This window comes from Osmia lignaria, chromosome 7 (assembly GCF_051020975.1).
Source record: "Osmia lignaria lignaria isolate PbOS001 chromosome 7, iyOsmLign1, whole genome shotgun sequence".
NCBI classification, from domain to species: domain Eukaryota; kingdom Metazoa; phylum Arthropoda; class Insecta; order Hymenoptera; family Megachilidae; genus Osmia; species Osmia lignaria.
In genome coordinates, this window is record NC_135038.1 from 7,110,255 (window position 1) to 7,131,589 (window position 21,335).

Sequence of the window (21,335 nt, forward strand, 5' to 3'; positions counted from 1 at the left end):
ACCATCGCTCTGATTGTGTAATTCTTTATTCCCAATAAAATCAATGTACATCTTTGCAAAGAAAGGGAAACATTTTATAAATGCAGAGCTCAGAGGTTCCTTTGTTCAACCAGGCAATATTTATTCGCTTTCTATTTAATTAAATCATGGACAGTAGGGTATGTAGAACACAAAGATATCAAAGATGAAATCAGAAGCTTGTTAACATTTATCTCCTTTGTCTAATTGAATATCGTTTATCTATTGATCCAGATTCGGTTGTACTGGTGGTCTTCAATTAACTACAGAGCTTCTGGCCTCTCTGGTACGACAAGTAAATTTTCCTAATCTCAGAGAGCACGTATTGTTAATTATATCAGTCACTGTTATTATTTGATCAATGGTTCAAATGTTTTATACAAGAAAAATTCAAGATACAATCTCTTTGGATTATAATTCGAGATAGGATTCTGGTGTATGAGATTTTGAGTTAATTTACGTACCATATGTCCATAATGAATCTTCGTATGTGCTAATGAAAACTAACTTCCCATTATACTGTTCAAACAAGTTGAATGCAAACAATGCAGAAGTAGTTCCAGTGTAAGTAATTATATTTGTATAATGGTAAGTCATTCTTGACAGAATAATATTTCATTAAAATAATCACTATTATTGGATAATGTTAATTTCTTTGATAGATCATTTTTGTTGAATTTAAAATTTGTTTTATTAGTTCGAAATTCTACTGTAAATAGAGTATCTCCATTACTTTGATTGCATTAGATTTAATTAGTTTTACATAAAATTCTAATTAGTTAGTGAAGATTAAAATAAAATTTTCAAATTTTACTATAGCAATTCAATTTCTTCTCTAATTACTGGGAAAGAGATGTAATTTTTTCTATTTTCTCCTGATTGTTAATTTACCATAGTTTCTATATGTTTACGTTGTCTGCGTTCATTCATGCTGATATCAGCAGATTCGACTTATTCGCATAACACAAGGACACTTGCCTACGCTAATCTCGAATAGAAATTGTCTGTCGAAATTGTTTCCGTTAGGAGACTTGGTATGTAATAACGGCGTACTCCTATCCTGCTGAATTCCATTACGCACGTGTTCTGCGTGTGTTTCTGCAGACACAGCTTCGCCACCGTGAAATCACCGACTGTCTCAGAATCCATCCAAGAAAGACATTATATTAGGAAGGAAACTTCCTTAGAGCGAGGAATTATAGTTGATCATGAAAGTAGTCCAATGTTTGCGACCCAAAATTTCTAACAAATTAAATAACGTAAAATTCACAGTTGCAAGATGAGAAATAAATTTTTGGTTGAATTGAGAAAATAAATTTAATTGTTTTCTTTTTTTTTCAACATTTTGATTGAATACAGTAACACGTGAGAGATTCATATCTTATGGTAATTAATTTAATAATTAACTGAGAATATTATGAAAGCCTTTTTTTAAAATATATGTTTTAAATTTGTATTAGTGGACAATTTAAAAAGGTTCTGGTGGCGATATCTAACGGTAGGCGGTAAAATTAACGCTTTATAAAATTAAGTGCTTTTTTAAAAAAATAATTTATTTATACATAGGTACTAGGAGCTTAACAAAAATCTGTAGATTCATTATAATGTTTTGAAGATTAGATAATTTATAGACTTCTTTTTTATTCACACTTAACATTAACTTATTGTCCTTAAAACAAAGTAGTTAGTTATGTTTAATACTGATTCTATAAGATTTTGTGGTCAGTGATTCGAAATTTATTTATTTTATAAAAATATGTATTTTGCGGCTCTCTTAGTTCTGCCATTCGCCGCTAGATAGCAATATGGGTGCTGTTTTTAAACCATTCTCTAATGTAAATTTAAAAAACATTTAAAAACAAAGTTCTATGATACTTTCATTAGAAACATAAAGTTTTTAAAAGGAAACATAGGGAAGCATAGTACAAAATTGAATTATAATTTTGGTTCTCTCCATGGTCCGCCATCTGAAACACAATTAAAATTAATTATACAATTAAAATTAAATGAGTTAGTTTATTGGAAAACTAAATACTCATATGTTTAATTTAATTTTATTCTGATGACCGAAATTATAAAGGAACATTTCGTGCTGAGAAAGTAATTTAGAACTGTTGGTACGTTGCTCTAAGCTTAGTAAACTGCTTATGTGTCGCAAAGTAGTTTGTAGAAAGTGATAATTAATTAATTTTGACGTTGAACATCTATATCTCACAGTGTGCAAACGCTCATCGATTAACTCACGCAACACCAATAACAGGTTGGCTTGGCGAAATAACCAAGTCACTGTGTTTCAGCTTTGCAAATATGCCCGGAATACTTAAGCACTATTGATGGCGACAACGACGCTTAACGACTTTTCCCTTTCTCACCACGTAAATGTGAAAATTGATTAACGATCCGCAACTTCCATCCCCAGCGAAATTCTTATCGCGTTTGAACTGTTACAAGGTAATTCCTTCTAATTTCAAATTCTTATCAAAGTAATTGGTTGTAGGGATTGATTAACGATTTGCTCGACATAAAATTTAACACGTGTTTTATTGAAATCTTTATTAATTGTCAAATAATGTGACCATATTAATTTAAATATTAAATTATTTGACTGAATCTAATTTAACTCGTCGAATTTTATATACGTGGTGCTTTTTGTAAAAGGACTTTTATATGTAATCGTTATTCTGAAATTTTCATTGTATGCTGGCTAATTAGAAACGAAAACGCTCTTTGTATTGGACGACTATAGCCGCCTTTAATGATGAAAAAGTTAATTAACTCTCGCATGAAGGGGACGAATCTTTAACCCAACGTATGATTTACAATTTAATTTTAATTAAAGGATCTGTTTCACTCCTATTTTCTACATTGTTCTATTAATGTGTGACATTTTTTTTCATTTGAATACCTACTTTTAATTAATAAATTTTGAAGATTGCAAATTTTCCACATTTATTTGAATTATTCTGTTGTAGTAAAAGAAAATATAAGACAAATTTTTTAATAGGAAGGGAAAGGTCTTTGAATCTTACGATAGTTGATAAATGTTTAGATTTATTGAACTAAACCCAGATAATGATTAGAATTTTAGATAGAGCTCTTTGCTCGATAATACTGTTTGGTAATAGTATTATTCCAATGAAATGAACTACGAGTAAAATATGAGGGCAGGCTATTATAATTATGAATCAATTTTCGTTGTAGAGCACTTTAGCGGTATATCGTTGTCCCAGATCCTTTAAACTATAGTAGCAGCTGTTCAATGAAAAAAGACAGTGAAGTGACATTATAGAATGTCCCCTTAAGGTATATTGAAGATAATAATTTATGATAAAAAGGAAGTAGGTACCATACAATGTATAAGAAATCATATAAAATTATTGTTCAAGATTGTTTTATAGATCAATGCAAAAATTTATTCCTGGCAATTTAAGAACTAATTAAATAACTTTAATTTAGCAACTAAAAAATATTTCAAAAGAATTTTTATCAAAGGGTCTAGCATAGTGAATCGGCCTCAGCAACAATTTCGGTTGATATTTATACCACATAATACTTTTTGCCTAAAGAACAACTGTGAGCAATTTCAACCCCTACCCCCCTGATAAGGAAGATACGGAAGTAACAACCCTAAATTTTACTATTTTTTTCTCGGAAATTGTTTAAAATATTTGAACACACTAAAGTGTAAATAGTAGGTATTCATTAGCTATATTTCATATATTTTTTTCAAAACTTTTATCCGATGATTAAGGGTTGAAAATTAATAAATAAACTTAATGCATAAATTAGAAAATGATTTCGACGCCTCTGGGATCACCAGTTAATATAATATGTTAATAACAGCACACGGTTGAAGTTAATTATTCAATTATTGAAGTTCATCAAAATTCAGTGAATCTGTGTACGTATAGAGGGTTGTATATACTCATCATCATCGATTTTCGTTTGCTCTCAAATGACAGCATTACGATAGTCCAGATAGAGTCGCGGTGCATACAGGGTGAAAACTAGACCGCTGTTCGACGTAAGAAATATAATTGATGGCGTCCTGTTTTGACAGAATCACATTATTCCCGGTACTTACCGGATCCGGCTACGTGACCGAGCATGGTCGTCGGTGCTTCAATGATAATTAATATTTGTTTGAAACTTGCATCATTATTCACGTTGCTTCCCTTATTTCTCCTCTCTTCTTGTTTCTTTCCCTTTGAATACGGCTCGGTTACTTGTACTTGTTTGTTCATGCTGAGAATTGCCAGGATAATACAAATTATTGTTGTACATAATAGATGATATCATTAGATTATCTGATGAGGAGACAAGGTATTCGAATTCCAAAGTTTCAAAAAAATTTATATATTCAGGGGTTGGCAAATTATGGCTCATGAGCTGGAATAATTTTTACACTCTTGAAATATTAAAGAAAAAAAATATATTACGAGATATTTCAAACTCAATGAGATATATTAATAAATTTTTAACTTAAATAATCAAAGGCTTCGCTTAATAATCTATCAATTTTTATAATTTAATAACCAAAAAAATACTATTCTATTTAAAAATAAATTAATTTGTAGATTAATGGTTTATTTTAATTTTAATTCAATAAATAGAATATTATTAAAAAAGAGGAATTCCATATTATTTTATTTTGTAAGTAACTACCTAAAAAATTTCCAAAGTCCCAAAGTATCTAATATCTGGCCCAATTACAGAAAAGTTTGCCAACCCCTATTATGGAATATAATCCCGAGGCTGGGCTTGTAGGTGTCTAGGATATAGAAAAGCTCCATTAAAGTAGCTGCGATTTAAACGTTCACATGCAATAAATCTTTCGATCGTTCCCGGCCACCGTCGTTTTTAGCAATCACGAAGCTGACCAGCCATTAACAAACCATTAGCAACTTCCGATCGTCACCGAGGAGAAGAATAGAGAAGGGTAGTAGGATCGAAGGGATTTCATCCTCGATAACCTGTTCATTATCACTTCTGCCGTGTCCGTCGGAGACGAATGACGGAGATTAATGGAAGCAGCGGAGTGACGAGAGAAATAAGGCCGTTGTTCGATGGAAAGATCGTCGGATCGTTGGGCAGCTTCTGCTTCGACTCACGATCAATCTCTTTTCTTATTTTTTTTTTTTTTCTTTTCATTTTATTTTCATTTCTTTTTACAACCGGCCACGTTGTAAATCGTTCCACAGTCGGTGACTTCAGTAAAGTCCATCGACAAGAAAACACGATGGGGGAGGTTTCTGACTCGCGTCACAAGGTTTTTACGTCCCTTACAAAACAAGCAATGATCGCTGCTTTCGTAAGCTCTGCTCTTGCATCACAAAGAGTGCTGCATCTAAACTTAGAGCTTGCTCGCAAACGCTGTTTATACACACGAAGCCTTGCAACACTTCCGGTTTTATAGAAGCGTTAGCGTAACGCTGGAACGTTCAGACAGAAACGGAATTTTCTTTTCAACAACAGAACAATCGAAGCTCCTTTTAATTTAAATTACAAAAATTATTAAGGTTCTATATTTCTAATTTATTTCCAATTTTGGATATTTGTCAGAATTTTTAAATTAATTTATACACCAGCTGCCTTATTTATGCAATCAGAGTATTAAATTAATTAGCGAATTTTTACAAAGAGAAAAATGGAGAAATCTCTCTTTCTTAGGACTTTAATATCCAGCTCTGCTTTTGTTTTCAAGATTACAACGTATTCCGTTGAATATTTTACGAATGACTACGTAATTGTTTAATCAGACGATGTTTCTTCTGATTACAACGGTACTTTATTACATCGCACTGCTAAGCAGCGTAATAATACGTTTCAAGAAGATGCACGACCGGACGAAGGAACATTACCAGAGAATAGCTGTTACTAAAGAAGATTAAAACGTTGATTATTATCATCATCCTACTATGAAACACCCCATAATGTTTATTAAAATATCTCAAATAGAATATGACAAATAATAAATTTTCATATCCATAATGAAATTAAAAAAATTAATTAAATATTTAAAAATTATTTTCTATCAAAATTTACAATTAAATGAAAAGGTATGAAGTACAGGTTCTTTACCTCGATCATCAATTATTCAAACTCTTTCCAGTTGAATAGGTACCTCTACATGTTTGCATTCAACCTGTAAACATGTTAAAAAATTAATCGTGCATCTGTCATCATCGACTTTATTACACAGAATCGATTTTTCCCAGTATCGATAATACACAGATTCGAAAATTGATTACAATGAATTTTCGGAATGTATTCATCGTGAACATACACAGAATGAAATTATCAGGATGGTGTTAATATTTATGAATAATGGAGAAAATTACAGGTGTATTATCGGTGCAGCGTCCCGTTGTTGCACATTAACGACGAATTTAATGCATTTCCAACCACCGAACGGACTGAATTATTTACCAAATCGGTAGCCGATTGGTGAACCAATCTCTGATATTACTCGAATAATTTTACAATCTACACCATTAATCGATTGATTTATTAATATCATTCACTCGATTACTGCGGGCTGATTGAGATAATTGACGAGTTATTATATCAATTTCTCTATAATTCATAATAAACTAATCAGTGCCCTCTGATACAATAATCTAACTAATCAAATATTCAAAACTCAATCATTTTGACGACACAGATTTTATTACATAATCTAAAATGTTCACCCTTTAAAATAAAAAGAAATCTAAGAATTTTTAGAGCACACCAGCTCGAGGGTTGTGGTTGAAGAACAACCCTATTTCCACGTACCAGATTGAAAACAAATCAATCATCAATTCTCAATAAAAGTCCTCGATCTCGAACCAGGATCTTAATCTCCCTCTAAAGATTTCGTCCGTTTTTCATCGCTGATTTTTGCACACCCGAAATCCACGACCTCTCCATTATTCGCGTACCGTTTAACCCTCTTCTCCTTTCCGCTCGAATATCCTTGTTCATCGATTCCTTGTCCCGCGAGAATTATAGCCATTCTCGTCAGATTCGAAGCTTCAAATTAATACAGAATAAGTGGTACATATTCCGCGATAATTTCGTGCCATCGAAACATGTGCCCGACTTTTAATTGCCACTGAAAGTGCAAAAACCTGATGTAACGTAATTGGAATCCGGAAATTCAAGTTCCACCATCGATATCTCAGCTCATTATCAATACGCTCATTTGGCATGCGTATCCAGTGCCGTGACAACAAGGTAGCCGCCGGCAAACAACGGTGCTTCCCGATACAGCGACCGTCTCGCCGCGTCCAGTCATCCTGGGTTTCATTGACACCCAGTCGGACAGGTGGACGAGATAAGATTGAAAAGAATCGAACGTGAACGGCCGTATCTGCCGCATCGGAATGCACGGACGCTGTTCAATATTCTTCTGGCGTCCTCGTTCAATCGGTATGGCCAGACCCGACCAGAGGGAGGAAGAATGAGAAGGGACAAGAAGAAAGAGGCGAAGGAGAGAAACCAGGTTGACGGAGCTGAAGACACTGGCGCACGTTGGAGGAGACGTAATGGGTACGTGAATGCGGCTAGAAGACGAACGAGCGGAAAGAAGAGGGTTGCACAGGAATGGAGAAGGACGAGTTTCTGGTGAAACCCCCAGGGACGATCGAGGACCTTGTTGGGCCCCACGTCCCAGCCAACAGAGACTTAAAAAAAAAAGAGAATAGAAATATTATTCCATCCCCCAGAAATTTCAACCAAGAATGATAAATTTTGAGTCATCAAAATTTTCGAAACTTTTTTAAATAGCAATCAAGGTGTTAATGAGGATGGTATGTATCAATCAGTGCAAAAAAATAAATTATTCTTGCAACGTTCTTGCATCGCACTGTGGGATTACATCAGGGAAAAAAAAGAGGATCTGACGCGTGCATCCTCTGAGAAAACTTCGGATGCTGCATTCATAATCGGCATGGAAGTGTCACGATCATCTAACGGGTACACCCGTAATATTACGACACTGGTAGTCTCCTCAACCTTTCGCGCCGTGTTCGTGTCTCTCTTTCTCTGTTCCCCGGGATAGATGCATAATACGAAAGATAGAAAGAGAACTGCACAGCGAAGCGGTTGCTGAGAGACTGAACGTCGCTGCGGGTGGCGTGGGACGTGTGGGGCTGAAAATTGCGACGGCGCACAGTGGGGCAGAATCCCAAGAAATAGGGAAAAATATTCCACCTGCCCTTTTTTTTTCAATCGAAATGTCAAATCTTGTCAACCCTTTGAGCACTGACCGAGATGTAGCTGAACGTTCCATATAACCAAGGATAAGATTTTATTTTTGCATGAGATAAAAATTTGGAGTAAAGATTCATTTTTCATTTAGAAGGGTAACAATAAATGAGTAACAATAAATTAAAACAGTAATTGATAAATTATTCTGAGTGGATAAATACTCTTATAATGGAAATTTTTATGAGCGTACACATCCGCCCTTAGTATTTTAAGGAAGGTGTTAAGTGATCAATTATACCTTTACAAGGCGTATTTGTGCATTTTCCCTGAAAAAAGGGAATTAATAGAATCATACTTAAAAACTTTATGTAAAATTGACTATAAAATTCTTAATTTTTAAATTACAATCAGTAATTTATTAAGTAGATAAAAGTAAAAAGCAGGAATGGGAAGATTAACATTATAGTCACGCATAATATTAATAGTTTATATTTTTATTACATAAAAAATATAGTAAAAAGTATTTAAAAACTTTTCTTTATTTCTTGAGATCTCTGCCTCGCTGCGCGGCGGGAGATTGAGTCGCGTGGTGGGGACAAAGCGCGGCGGAGTGGGGAGAACGGCGCAGTGGTGGGGGAGCGTTCGGAACGGAGCGGCAGAACGAGCCGTCAGTCAGCCGTGCTTCGTCGTGGGGATGAGATCGCAACGAGGAATGACGTCGCACGATCCGACATTCGCGCGACTACGGTGACACTGTACAAAGACTACACGCGGTTCTAACTAACACGTTCAACCGTTCACGCGATCGTGAATTCTGAATTCCGTCGAATAATCGTGTGTTGGTTCCATTTCGGAGTTACAAAAAGGCGTGTTTCCCGCAGGCTGTGCAACTGTGCGGTGTTCTATCCCCGTTTCTCCATCTTCCGCATTCCTCGCTCCGATTGGAGTGTCTCTCTGTACACGAGCATCGTGTATCGACGACTCTTCGACGGGATTATTGCACGCAGGCGGGATCAGTTCGACCGAGGGAAAGCCAGAGCGTCAGTAACGGCAGAAAACGTGAGTGAAATCTATTAATAAATACGAGCATGTATTGTGACCGATCCTAGCGAGCTGTCAAGCCAGCCAGCTCCGTGTAGTTTCTCGTTTTGGAATGGAGACGCGTGTCCGGGAACCGTTACCTTGAGACGGCTACGAGCTTCACTCGCCCGATATTCACTCTGTTCCCTTGTGTTACCTTGCCTCGTCGCGTTTATCTTTCCAGGATACACGAACGCGTGTCTTGACAGGTTCGCATATACCGTGTGCATCTACCCACGTGCAGTCGTGCCTCTTATCGAAACTATCTGTATTCCTGTTCTGTTCCACGATTTTCAACTCTATTCGTACGTTGATTTCCTCGTGCATTGAGATTCACGACCACGGTTCACGTGACATTGTACATGTTTACGTTTTTATGTTCACGCTGGGCCGGATGGTCATCGTGTTTCAACAACGTTCTAAACTATGCTCATATAGATAAGCACGGTTAAATGGCTCGTTTAAATGGCATTCTTTATCGTAAACGCGACCGCTCGACCGCCATGTTTGATTTTTAAATGATATCCAAGCGTTACGTATGAGCGACTGGTTCTCGATCACGTGGTTCGATATTACGCTTTCGATTATCGAAACCATGTGGCGCTCTGCGCGGTAAAAGGCGGGATTTTAGTGCCGTTCGTGGATCGCTTGATTCTCGTTAGGTTAAACGACCGTTTCTTGAGGATTTTGTGCAATGTGACTTAATAATATCTCGCGGAGGTATGTGCGCTAGAATATCCGCTATGTTATCTTAACGAGTAAATCGAACGAGCCGGTTTTCTGTGCGTCTCGTGTTCTCGTTGCACGAACAGTGCTTGTATGAACTTCATGGCAGTCCATGACCCCGAGTATTTCCTGTTACGGGAAAGGCCCTTGCATGGCTCGGTTCGTCGGCATTCCTTTTGTCCGAGGTAACTATCATTGCGTAACTTGATGTTATTGGGAAAATTTCTAAGTATTGGGTGTACTTTAGGCAATTGTTTTTCATGAAATTAACTAATTTTTTGTTATAAGCCCCATTTGAAATTTTAAGTAATTAGCAAAGCGATAATTTTATAAATATATCAGTGACTCAATAGTTTAAAGTAAAAAAATTGCGTATTTTTTAAATAAGTATCAAGGGTCATTCATGATTTGTTTAGTATTTTTTTGAAAATGCTTTTTTTTATTTCATTAAGTTTCCATTTTTGTAAATTACTATATCACTTATTTTACATAATAAAAAGTTTAAGAAATCGGTTAATATGACCCATCAATAGGAACGTTTGAATCGAGGTTAAGGTCGATGCCGATGTTTTAAGATGCGAATTATTAAATCCGCCAGGATCGATCTTGGCAATGAATATTTCAAGTCCAGCCCAAACTATCGTCCTCGTTTCTCCGTTGGAAATAAATGCAATATTGAAACTGATCGTTAGATAAATACATAATAGAAATCCAATTCGTTCAAGCCACAATTGTTCTATTTAGATCAGGCTATTTCAATATATGTCTAATATCATTAATATTATCATTAACTTTAGAAAAACTAAAGACGTGGCTCAGTTAGAAAATATAAAAAAATATTTTATTTATCTCTTTCAGAAAATTTCCAACATTATTTGTCATTTACCAATATTTTCAAAATTAATGCTAAAGTGATCTTGATTTCTAAGGTATAATATTAATATTAATCTATCTTTCTACGATTAACATCAATATTATTTTTATTTATTTCATTCAACAACAAAATATCCACAGCCCTCGGTCCGTATAAAAATCTCAATTTCAAAAATAAAATAACTGCAATTGAAGTGTATGGAACCGAATTCACGTGGTAAAAAAAATTGTACCAGAATTTTCGAAATTTTCAAAGTAAAATATTTCCACTGTAACGCGCTGGAATAGAATTTTCGAATCAAAACTAGCATCTCTCTGGTGGGTTCAAAGCAAACGCGACACAAAAACCGATCGGTGGAAAGAAAATTCATCCAGTGACCGTGTCCAATCGAACCCGCTATACCTTTCTCTCCATTTTCCTTCTCTCTCCCACTCTCTCTATTCCTGGTCTAGGCCACGGTCCTATCGGTGGACAATTTTCGCAAGCTGCAGCTGCAGTTGCATTCTGGCATCTTTCCCGCCGCCGGAATATCCGATGATGTTCGCAGTTCGTGCGTAAAAATTCGTCCTCTTTCTATCGCGGGGCGAAAGAGAAAGAAGTCGGTCACGTAGCGGCCAGGTAGGCAGAGATCGTGAGGGCAAAGGTCGTCTGTTATTACCTGGCCAAGAGGTTCGGCCTCGTTCGTTTTCATTTGGCCCTGTGTGCATGCATCCCAGCCCCTCCTCTCTTCGTATCCGTTGCCAGCCCGATGGCCTTTGCAATGGCTTCTTCTTCCACGAACAGAAAGGTTTTCGCGTTCTTTGTTTCGAAATTAGAAAAAAAAAAGAAAAAGGGTCACCGACCATACGTTTGCGACACAGAGAATAAAGACGTACATCAATATATAGAAAGCGGTCGCGATGATGAAGAGAGGGATGGTAGTCGGCTTAAATTTGATTCACTTCTATCTAATGCTCTCCCTCCACCCTCGATCCACTTGCTCCTCCTCTGACTCCTCTTATTCTCTCTTTATCACTGGTCCACCGACTACGGAAGCAGAGGAGGAAGACCGCAGAATGCAATTTCCTCGAGGCACACGAGGTACATGTTCCAATGGACTGCAATGGGTCCACCATTCGGTGGCTACCCAATGCGTTACTGAATCTGTCTTTTTTTTTTTTTTTTATCACGGAAATCTTTCTTTCCTTGGCTTATATACCTTGAATCGTTGGACAATGTCCGGTTGCTGTGCCGCCTGCTTCTTATTACGTATGGTGATTCTCGCAATTCATTGTACGTGGGTCGCCATTGTTAAGGATTGGGGATTTCGAAGAAGAGAGGTTGCTTAATGCGTTGGTTACCGTGCTGGGGGCGTTGGAAATGTAGTAGGAGATTATTTTTATCTTTAATAAATATTATGTATTATTTTTATAATGGTTCGTTATTTTTTTTATTAATTATGATTCTGAGTATTTTAAATTAATAGAGTTCTATGATCCTACTAGCTCCTATGGAAATGTTAAAATAGTATTTAGTTGTTTGAAAAATATTTTAGACAAGAATTTTCATTTTTCTCTGTTATTTACTGATCTCAATTGAATAGACATGTTAGATGAAAGCTGTACAGTAACTGTGTAATTGAGTCAGGATTTCGCTTGGTGGACGAAGTAGGAAAAGCTGGTTAGAGAGAAAACGTAGCTTGTTTCGGACATAAAATAGAGCTTTCACGAAGTTGTGTATCTGCAGGGCCACCAATATCCTTTCCGCGGAAGTTGAATCGTTTGGAACGTCTCTTGAACGTGACAATAATGCGAATCTTCAGTTTTTCTATATGTTTCTTCGTCGTGGACAATAACCACCCGTAGAATTCAGGACAGACACGTAGAAAAATATTTATAGATAACAATGGAATCATACGAGCCGCTGAGTTCTTAAAATCAATATCTATTTTATAAATTAAATTGAAATTGGGACTCTCTCCATGGTCCGCCATTCGAGGATTTGCAATGTTCGTTATATCTTCTTTCTTTTTTCGAATTTGACTAAAGTACCTGTATAAAATTCTTTGTATCTTATTCCAGTATTGTTCTATTATAAAAAGAAAAATTGATCGTAGGTTTATGTCGAAAGAAATACAATTTATAGTGGTTTCTTCGGGGTACGACGCTTTCTTCGGAATAAAATTCACGATTATTGCTTGTTTTTCGCAATTTATCACAAAACTCCACTGGCACAGGGTAAAGTTGTACCGTAAAGATGTTTGCACCGGTTGCAATCTGTGCTCTCCTGTATTTCCACGTTTCAAATAGACTTTTAAAATTGACTGGCTCGAGGAAAGGAATATCGCGAACGCAATTTCACTTGATCGCGGATGTAAATGTCCTATCGAATTGTAACCGCGAGAACCGCAGCTTGAAAATCGACTCCTTTTTTCACGGAACCCAGCGACCTTTAAAATATATCGATAATACGGAACGATAGTCGTTTCCATTCCGTTCTTTAAAATCGTAGAACGGTAGCGAACAAGGTTTCTCCTTGAATCTCGTTATGATGAAGGATATAGCGAACGTGCTTCGTAATTTAAATGTTATACAATTTTTATTCAACGAGAGAATAATTTAGAATCCTTTCACGATAGTTCGTTCATAATTTTTAAAATAATCCAGGAACTTCTCGAATTGGATTACGTGGAAATTATTAAAATTATTTTAAATTCTATTTAAATTTATGTTCCACCGCATGAAAGGTGTGTATTCTTTTCCAAAAAGAGCACTTGGTATCAATGTTACAAGAGCACTGCAATTTCCTCAGGGAATACAGTCACCATTTCAAAGTATTGTAACTATCTAGCCAACTAATGTGTAGTTCTATGTTTTTTCTGCAAAATCAATTGTCTGAACTTTTGTCATACGATTTTGGTGCAGAATGAAAGATCACCAAATTGTTATTCACGATATTTGTTAAATTTTTAAGACTTCACAAGTTTATTATTTGTGTATAAAATTCTATATAGACCGACAGCAATTTTAGAAATGTTGAATTAAAAACAATTAATTTATGATTTCCTGACATAAGTAAATTTGAACAAAATAAATTTTAAAACACAGTGCAAATACTTTGGATAAATTGCGAAACAACATTCTTATCTTTCACCGCAATCTAACATTGTCTGAGTCATGGATGTTTGTTCAAAACGAACAATGCCCAAATGAGTCATCAATTTAAATAAGCGATACAAGGAAACGAATCGATTTCGTCCTAATTTTCCGTCCGATAGCCGGTGTAGATGATGGCTTGTTATTAGAAAAATGAAAAAAAAAAAATTAACGTTTTCCTTAGCAAATCTCTCGTTCGATGAAAATCAGGTCGAGTTACATGCTGAATGCAATTTTCCCTGGTATGCAGTGTAACCATTGCAACCCGTATCGATCCTGTTTCTTTCATTCGAAAATCCGACTCGTTCGAGCACTCTTCGACCGTGAAGATGATGCAAGTTGCGTGAACGTATGCAGCTGATGGTAAACCACAGTGTGCAACTTCAAAAATTAACGAGAAATTGTGTTCAACGAGTGGGTTATTAAAAATTTACAGTAACATTGTTCCTCGAGATTCTAGCAAACATGTTTTCCATTAAACGAACGTATATTGCTCGTTAAACATTCATATTGTAACCGTTTCAAGCTGTATTAAATTGTCTATTTCGTTCAAAATTTTCATTTGATCGTGAAAATTATTTATCATTGCAACTAGGTTTAATTAAATCTGAAATAATGGAGCTGGGTCAATCATTAATTTAGATCTTTGATTAAAATTAGGCACTTAAATTTTTAAATAAAAACATTCAGAACAGACATCACTGTTCAAGGATCTTTTATAAAATTGCAAGAATCATAGATTTAATTAAAAAGTAAAATAAGCAGATTTTCCCGCATTTTCATCATGAAGGTAGGAACTAGAGGAAAAACCCAACCGCTGTTGATATTACTCACGATGGTGTAGCTATCAAAATTCAATCAGACAGACGTACGCTTTTTCCTGAACATTAGTTGCATCTTCGTTGATATGCAAACAAGGATTTCATGTTGATGTCTGAGTTGTTTCTCGTTTACTCGGTGGGGTGTAATTAAACCTCGATCGTGACTCGTTGCACTTTATGGATATGCGTAATTTCTGCAAAGGGAACGCTAAGGCAAATGGTTCGGTTTATTCCCGGTCTCGGCAATTGTATTCGGCGAGCAAACGGAATATTCATGTTGAAATTGTTTTTAATTATGCTACAGCTTGCCGGTACTTTGTACGTGTTCGTAGGAACGGTAGAAAGAAATTTCAGTTGCAATTTAATGGACGATATCTACAAAATTTTATTTTGAATTATACGTTGGAAATATCTCCGCTAATTTATTCAGCAATTATTTTCTCATTAGGGAGGATTAAAGTTACTTTAAAACTTTTTTATAATAGTCAACTAAGATGGCTAGGAAAAGAGTTTCATATAATTTGTTATAACTTTGTAAATTTTCAATGAATTTATTTCAAAAAATTCATAATATTACTTTAAATATGTTTAAATATATGTGCAAAGTTAGAGATACGTAGGTCTAATAGTTTTCCCAAAATAAATTCCCAAAGATCGCTTCATTTTTCCCGCCTAAATGCTTCGAACTCATCGCTCGCATAAGTTCAGAGCACCCATCGCCTCTCCATCCAGATCCGAGAAACTGCATCGATTAATCAACCCCCCTTCATCCTCATAGTTGCCCAAAAATATCTGATTCTGAATTCTCGGAACGGTTTTCAGATCGCGGCTGGCTGGCGGAGGATGAGCTAGAAAACGAGGAAAAGAGGGAAGCTCGAGGAGGCCGCGTCATCGACGAATTTTCCTAAGTATGCAGCGAACGAGGAGGATGCACTGGTCGATGACGTGAATCGACCGAGTTTTCGGTCGATAACTTGTGCCGCTGGCTGAATGGCTAGCCAGACATTTCGCTCTGTTCGTAGGAGGACTGTCTTTCGGAAGACCATCGAGTAACCGCGTTCCCTCCGCTTCTTATCCAAATGTTGTTCGTCTACGATTGAAGATACTAGTATCAATCGCTATCACGGACTTTGTACCCGCTCTGACTCGATCATCGTTTCACGTTGATCACCGGTAATCCGAAGATACTCGGATAGAGGAGAAACGACTGTCCGAAGTGTACAGTTGTTTGTCGAAGGTCGTCGTTGTCGAACGGAAGAGCCGGAGTGGGTCAGTTTCGAAGGTCGAGGGGTGATTGACCGTTCCAGCCACTGTCAGAGGTGAGGGATCATCTCGACGGATGAAGGCAACGACGACCAAGGAGCAGGAACGTTGCTGCTTCTGCGAGAGTCGCCCTTGATCCATAGGCCAGCCACGTGTATCGCACACGTTCGGTATCGCGAGGATCGCGACGATTTCCCCACCAACCACGGCCACATGACTTGACGATCGCCCCACCTACCGCTGCTCGTCGTTTCAGCGAAGGCGGCGGCGACAGTGGCAGAAACGTCACCGAGGGAACGACCAGCACAACGACGACGACGACGACCAGCGACGACACCGACGACGACGAGGACGACGAGGACACGGCACGTGGATGTGCACGAAAGAAGAAGCTAATCGGTTGGCTGAGTGGAGGTTACTTAACTAGTGACACGGGTCCCTGGTGGTTCAGTCGACGACGGTCGGTCACCAGGTGCGAGACACTCTTTGCCTCTCTGTGTCTCTCGCTCTTCTTTCTTTTTTTTCTTTTTCTTTCTTTATTTCTTTATCAACTTCCTTATCCTCTACCTCGTCGGTCCGTTTATCACTCTACGTTTAAAGGTCGTACGGTGCGATATTCAGAGTTGTGGGTCGTGTTGATCGTGGTGGGTGTGCCGGTGCCGTTGTTTGTTGTCGTTGTTCTTGTTATCATCCTCCATTTAGGCGGTGTGGCTAGTGAGTACACAGTGTCGAGCGTGAAACTGGAGCCGCTGGTGGTAACAGCTGAGAGGCAGAGCTATCATGTGCCCGCAGAGGATTTTTGGACTGGCCATCGTCGCACTGGTGACTCTGGCTGGACGAGTGGCAGCCTATACCAATCAGTGGGCAGCGCACATTGAAGGAGGACCGGAAGTGGCCCGGCAGGTCGCGCAGGAGCATGGATTTCAGTATCTCGATAAGGTAAGTGATACTTTGCTTATCTTTATTCGTGCCAACAAGTTTCTTATGGTTATTTAACCCTTTCCTGGCAGACTATTCATAAAGCTACAATTTTCAATTATTCAATTAATTTTGTTTTTCTTGAATAGAAATTGTTAATTATAACAGTTTTATTTATACAAATAGAATGTAGACGTTTTCTAAAAATATTAGAATATGCTGGAAATTTAGTTATGAAACAACAGGATTAGTTACTGATACTTTCACATAATGCACTGTTCAAAATAATTATAGGATCAAGTATTAATTAGAATAGTAAAAAGCATCGAATACCCAATAAATATAACTAGAATATAAAATGAACTTTTTACCTTTCAGTGTTGAGTCATGCTCGTAATAATATTTTGAATTTAATTATGATAAGCCTGAATAGTATTTTTGCGTCTACAATTTAAAGGATCTAATTATGCGTGATAAATATTCCAATGCAATTGACATCGTCGAAAGAATATATTCTTTTATAAAATATTCTGTTTTCTTTTTCACACATTTTGCATACTTTGCACATTCTAAATAATTTATTTCTGTTTCTTATACATATAATTTACGTATTTTTTTGCATTTTCTAATGTACTATAAGTGGAGAAATATCAGCAGTCAATAAACCTTTTTTTTAAACAAATTTAAACGAAGTTGTTGGAGCACTAGATCTTTTAATTATCTTGAGCAGTGTATTTAACATTTGCAAGACAATAGCTCAGGAATTTAGTAACTGGTCTGAATCCATTATACCATTTCACGCGTGTTTAACGCGTTAAATACCACAAGGGTTAGCGGTGACCAACTGTATTCATAAATTTAACCATTGCAAACCGACATGGACACGCAAATTTTCGTATACCATATTAGTTTTACATAACAAAATTATGTCAAAATTTAATATTAGAAATTCAAGTATCGAAGTCAAATTCGAACTAAAAATTTTAAGTATTTTGGAAGTTATGATAATTCAATTGGTTTTGTGTAACATCGGGTCAGAAGGGTTTATATAAAGAAAATTCAAATCTTATATTAGTTTCATAAGGTAATAAGTAGAAGATTGAAAGTCAAATATGAAACTATCGTGTTCTGAATAATTATAATTAACCTGTTAAATTATTCTCGTCTCGTGCACGATGAATTCATAAATTAAACGGCGGGGCGTTCGGTTGGGCGACGTTAATTTTTGATAAAAGGTGATTCACTAAAAAGTGTGTCACATAGTAAGAAGGTATATTCAGGTGTTCTCTGAACGTTGCGTACAAAATAAAGCAACGTAGCTGTGCGATTACGTAAAACAAGGAAGTAAGCAAACGGGGATTCTTTGCTGCTTTAGTCACACATCGTGTATCAATATTAGCTTCTTATCGGGAACAGCGAGACGTGTGTAATTCCATTCAAATATACGGTTTGATTTTTAATTGACAATCATTCAGGGATTTCCGATTAATTCTGCATCAGTACCACATTTTAATACTGGGATAACCAACGGTAAATATGAAATTTATTTTTAAATTGAAAATAAATTGGAAAAACAAATAAAATAATGATGGAAAATAAAATAAATTAGAATTTAACAAAAGAATTTTAGGTTTTCAAATATAATGAAGATCAAATTTTATAGCGAAGCTTTTGAAAGTCAAAATTTTTATTTTTGTCTAAAACTTTGAGTTTACTTTAAGTTCTGAAATACATTATTTAGATAGCTTTACTCAAGTTAACAGCAATGGGTTAATAAAAATTTCTATACTTTAAATTGAAAAATTTGAAATTTATTTTATTAAATCATTTATTAAATTTATTTTAATGAGCTTGGTTGTCCTAGTATTAGCACTGAATTTTTTATTTGAATTATGAGATCCAGTTTAGTAAAGCGATCTTTTTTAGCCTAGCACATGCTAAACTCTTCTTTTTTTAATTGTTATAAATGGAAGCAGGGATATGATCGATAAATGAAAGCAATCACGTTTTAGTTTATTGGTTGTAGCAGATTATACGGAATCCTCAGAGGCTACAGAAGGAAATTTAATAAGAGCTCATTAATATTAATTATTTCATTATGAATGTAAAGAGAACTTTTAATTCCTTTTTCCATGGATAATTAATTCGCTATGAAAAGTTGACCGATCCTGTCTTTTTTTAAAGAGGAATGCAATTACATATAATAAATTAAAAAGTATTAAATACATTACTCAATCGGTAGATTACATTGTACTAAGTTTAATTAATACTTAGAAATTAATCTTTATTCTCTTATCAGAGATAAAAGGAATATCTTTGTACAAGGTTAATGAAACGATACAGAGGGATTTAAAAAGCTTATTATTATAAAGGAAAATTCATGAAATATAGTTTTCTGTTTCCAGCCTAACCCATTTCTGCTCTTTAATATTCTTCATCATCTTTTTTGTGAAATATCTGACCCTAATGACTGCTAATGACTGGTGGAAACATAATAAAAAGGTGATTAAGATTATTTTATCTCTGTAAAAATATCTACAATCCATTTATTAAGAGCAGATAAATAATATAATTGAAGTTTCATGTAATTAATATTTAATGACTGGAAAATTTTCACATTTTCATTTAAATTTTATTTGCAAAGTTTGGATGATACTTAGTTTTATTAATTTTGTTCCAAATAATGTTTCACTGCAAAAACGAAATAATTTATAATCGTACAAAATTAAAAAATTGTAATTTGTTGTTCTCTATACTTATTTTCACAGGAGTCCTTAATAAATTTCAAAAAAAATGTTCCTAAGAGTCCTCGATAACTTGAAAACATAAAGTTTATTATTGTTTTAAATCCCTTTGTGACTTTACAATTCGTAGACGATTTTTAGTTACAAACGAGTAAATTATTTATGAATTCGTTATCTAGGGATCGAATTTATGTTCGGAATTTTTTCACCATAAAAATTGCTGCATTTGCGGGTAAAAGCAAAAGTAGAGTTTGATTTGTTTCCATTTGTCGCAATATCGTTCATTTTTGCCGTGCAAGCAAATACGCGTTGCGTTCGATCCATCCATCTTCGTTCCACATTTTCGTAGTGTTATAGTCTTGTTCATTTTTTTTCTACTTACATAGCTTACGACATGAATCGAGTCATATTCCGTGTAATGATAGATTCCTCAGAGTGCTATATCATCCTCGATATCACGAGTGGAAAATCTTTTCGTGGTCCCGCGATCAAAGTGAGGAGTTGACGTGCAATATTGCCTGGTTGGTACCGTATGACGAGAATTTTCCTCGGTTTTTCAAAGAGGAACTGTCGTTTTCTTTTCTTTTTTTTTTTCTTTTTTGACCCACATAGTTCTCGTTTTCATGTAATTAACGAATGTAAAGTTTCCTTGGGATTTATTTGAAATTCACATTTTGTACATTCATTTTGTTCTTAATTACTTTTTGCATTCCCTTGCATTTATGTGTTTTTCGAAAGTAGATAAATTCATTTTTCTAAATTTTATTTAACAAGCTTTCAATTTTTTTTTCCTGATATTTAAATCATTTATAGATAGATTCTTGGATTTAATTCTGGATTAATTTATTTGTACCTTTTTTATCGAGATATGAAACATTTAGATATAAAATTATTCCAAAATTTAACTCTTAAAATGTAGTGATATTTTGACCCAAAATTGTATCATTATAATTGTCTACAAAATTTTACATGCTCCAGCATTCATCGTGAAAGGGTTAAAAAATAAGAAAATTTTTCTTAAATTTTATTTTCAGTATAATAACAAAATAAAATCTGGAAAAATCCATAACATTACTAAATATGCTCTTTCATGCTTGGCTTTGAAATATCAAACTACATATTATAAATTTCATGCTACATGTCATAAAATAAATCCAAGCGAATGCAAAAATAAATGTAAATTCAGTGTAAAAACAGTGGAGCTGGTTTTGTATGTAAATCCATATTGTTCAAACAATCTTCAGACAAAATTTTCGGGAAAACTGACTTAGGAAAATCTCGTAACGTTTAGTCAGCTCACTGTCTGTTTTACTTGTGCAGGATTCAGGTGAATCAACAAGAAGTAAAGAAGATTTACCAGACACAAATATTGTTCGTTACTAATGTAAAAATTCGAGGATATACAGGATTATAGAAATGTACCTTAAGCTTCCATACAAAATTTTTAATTACCAGTAATATCTGTTTTGCGTAAAATTTCTCGAGACTAAAATGTTTGTATTCGCGGCAGTTAATAACAAAGTTCTCTTCGAAATGAGAACGTGGTAGAATGATTGGCCGCGCT

At 35.4% G+C, this 21,335-nt stretch overlaps 1 protein-coding gene across 7 annotated transcripts in view; it reads left to right on the forward strand.

The window, feature by feature from the left end:
* The first annotated feature begins 8,786 nt into the window (after positions 1–8,786).
* Positions 8,787–21,335, forward strand: part of LOC117604530 (furin-like protease 1) — a 169,347-nt gene continuing 156,798 nt past the window's right edge. Inside the window, exons 1-3 of one of the 7 annotated variants that reach the window (XM_034324697.2) lie at positions 8,787–9,270; positions 15,669–16,581; positions 16,812–17,048. In XM_034324697.2, coding sequence (XP_034180588.1) covers positions 16,890–17,048 — 159 coding nt within the window. In that variant the 5' untranslated portion in view covers positions 8,787–9,270; positions 15,669–16,581; positions 16,812–16,889. Of the gene's footprint in view, positions 9,271–9,995; positions 10,203–15,668; positions 17,049–21,335 lie in introns of those variants that run through there. The other 6 variants (XM_034324701.2, XM_034324702.2, XM_076689273.1 and 3 more) reach the window with 6 other exon arrangements.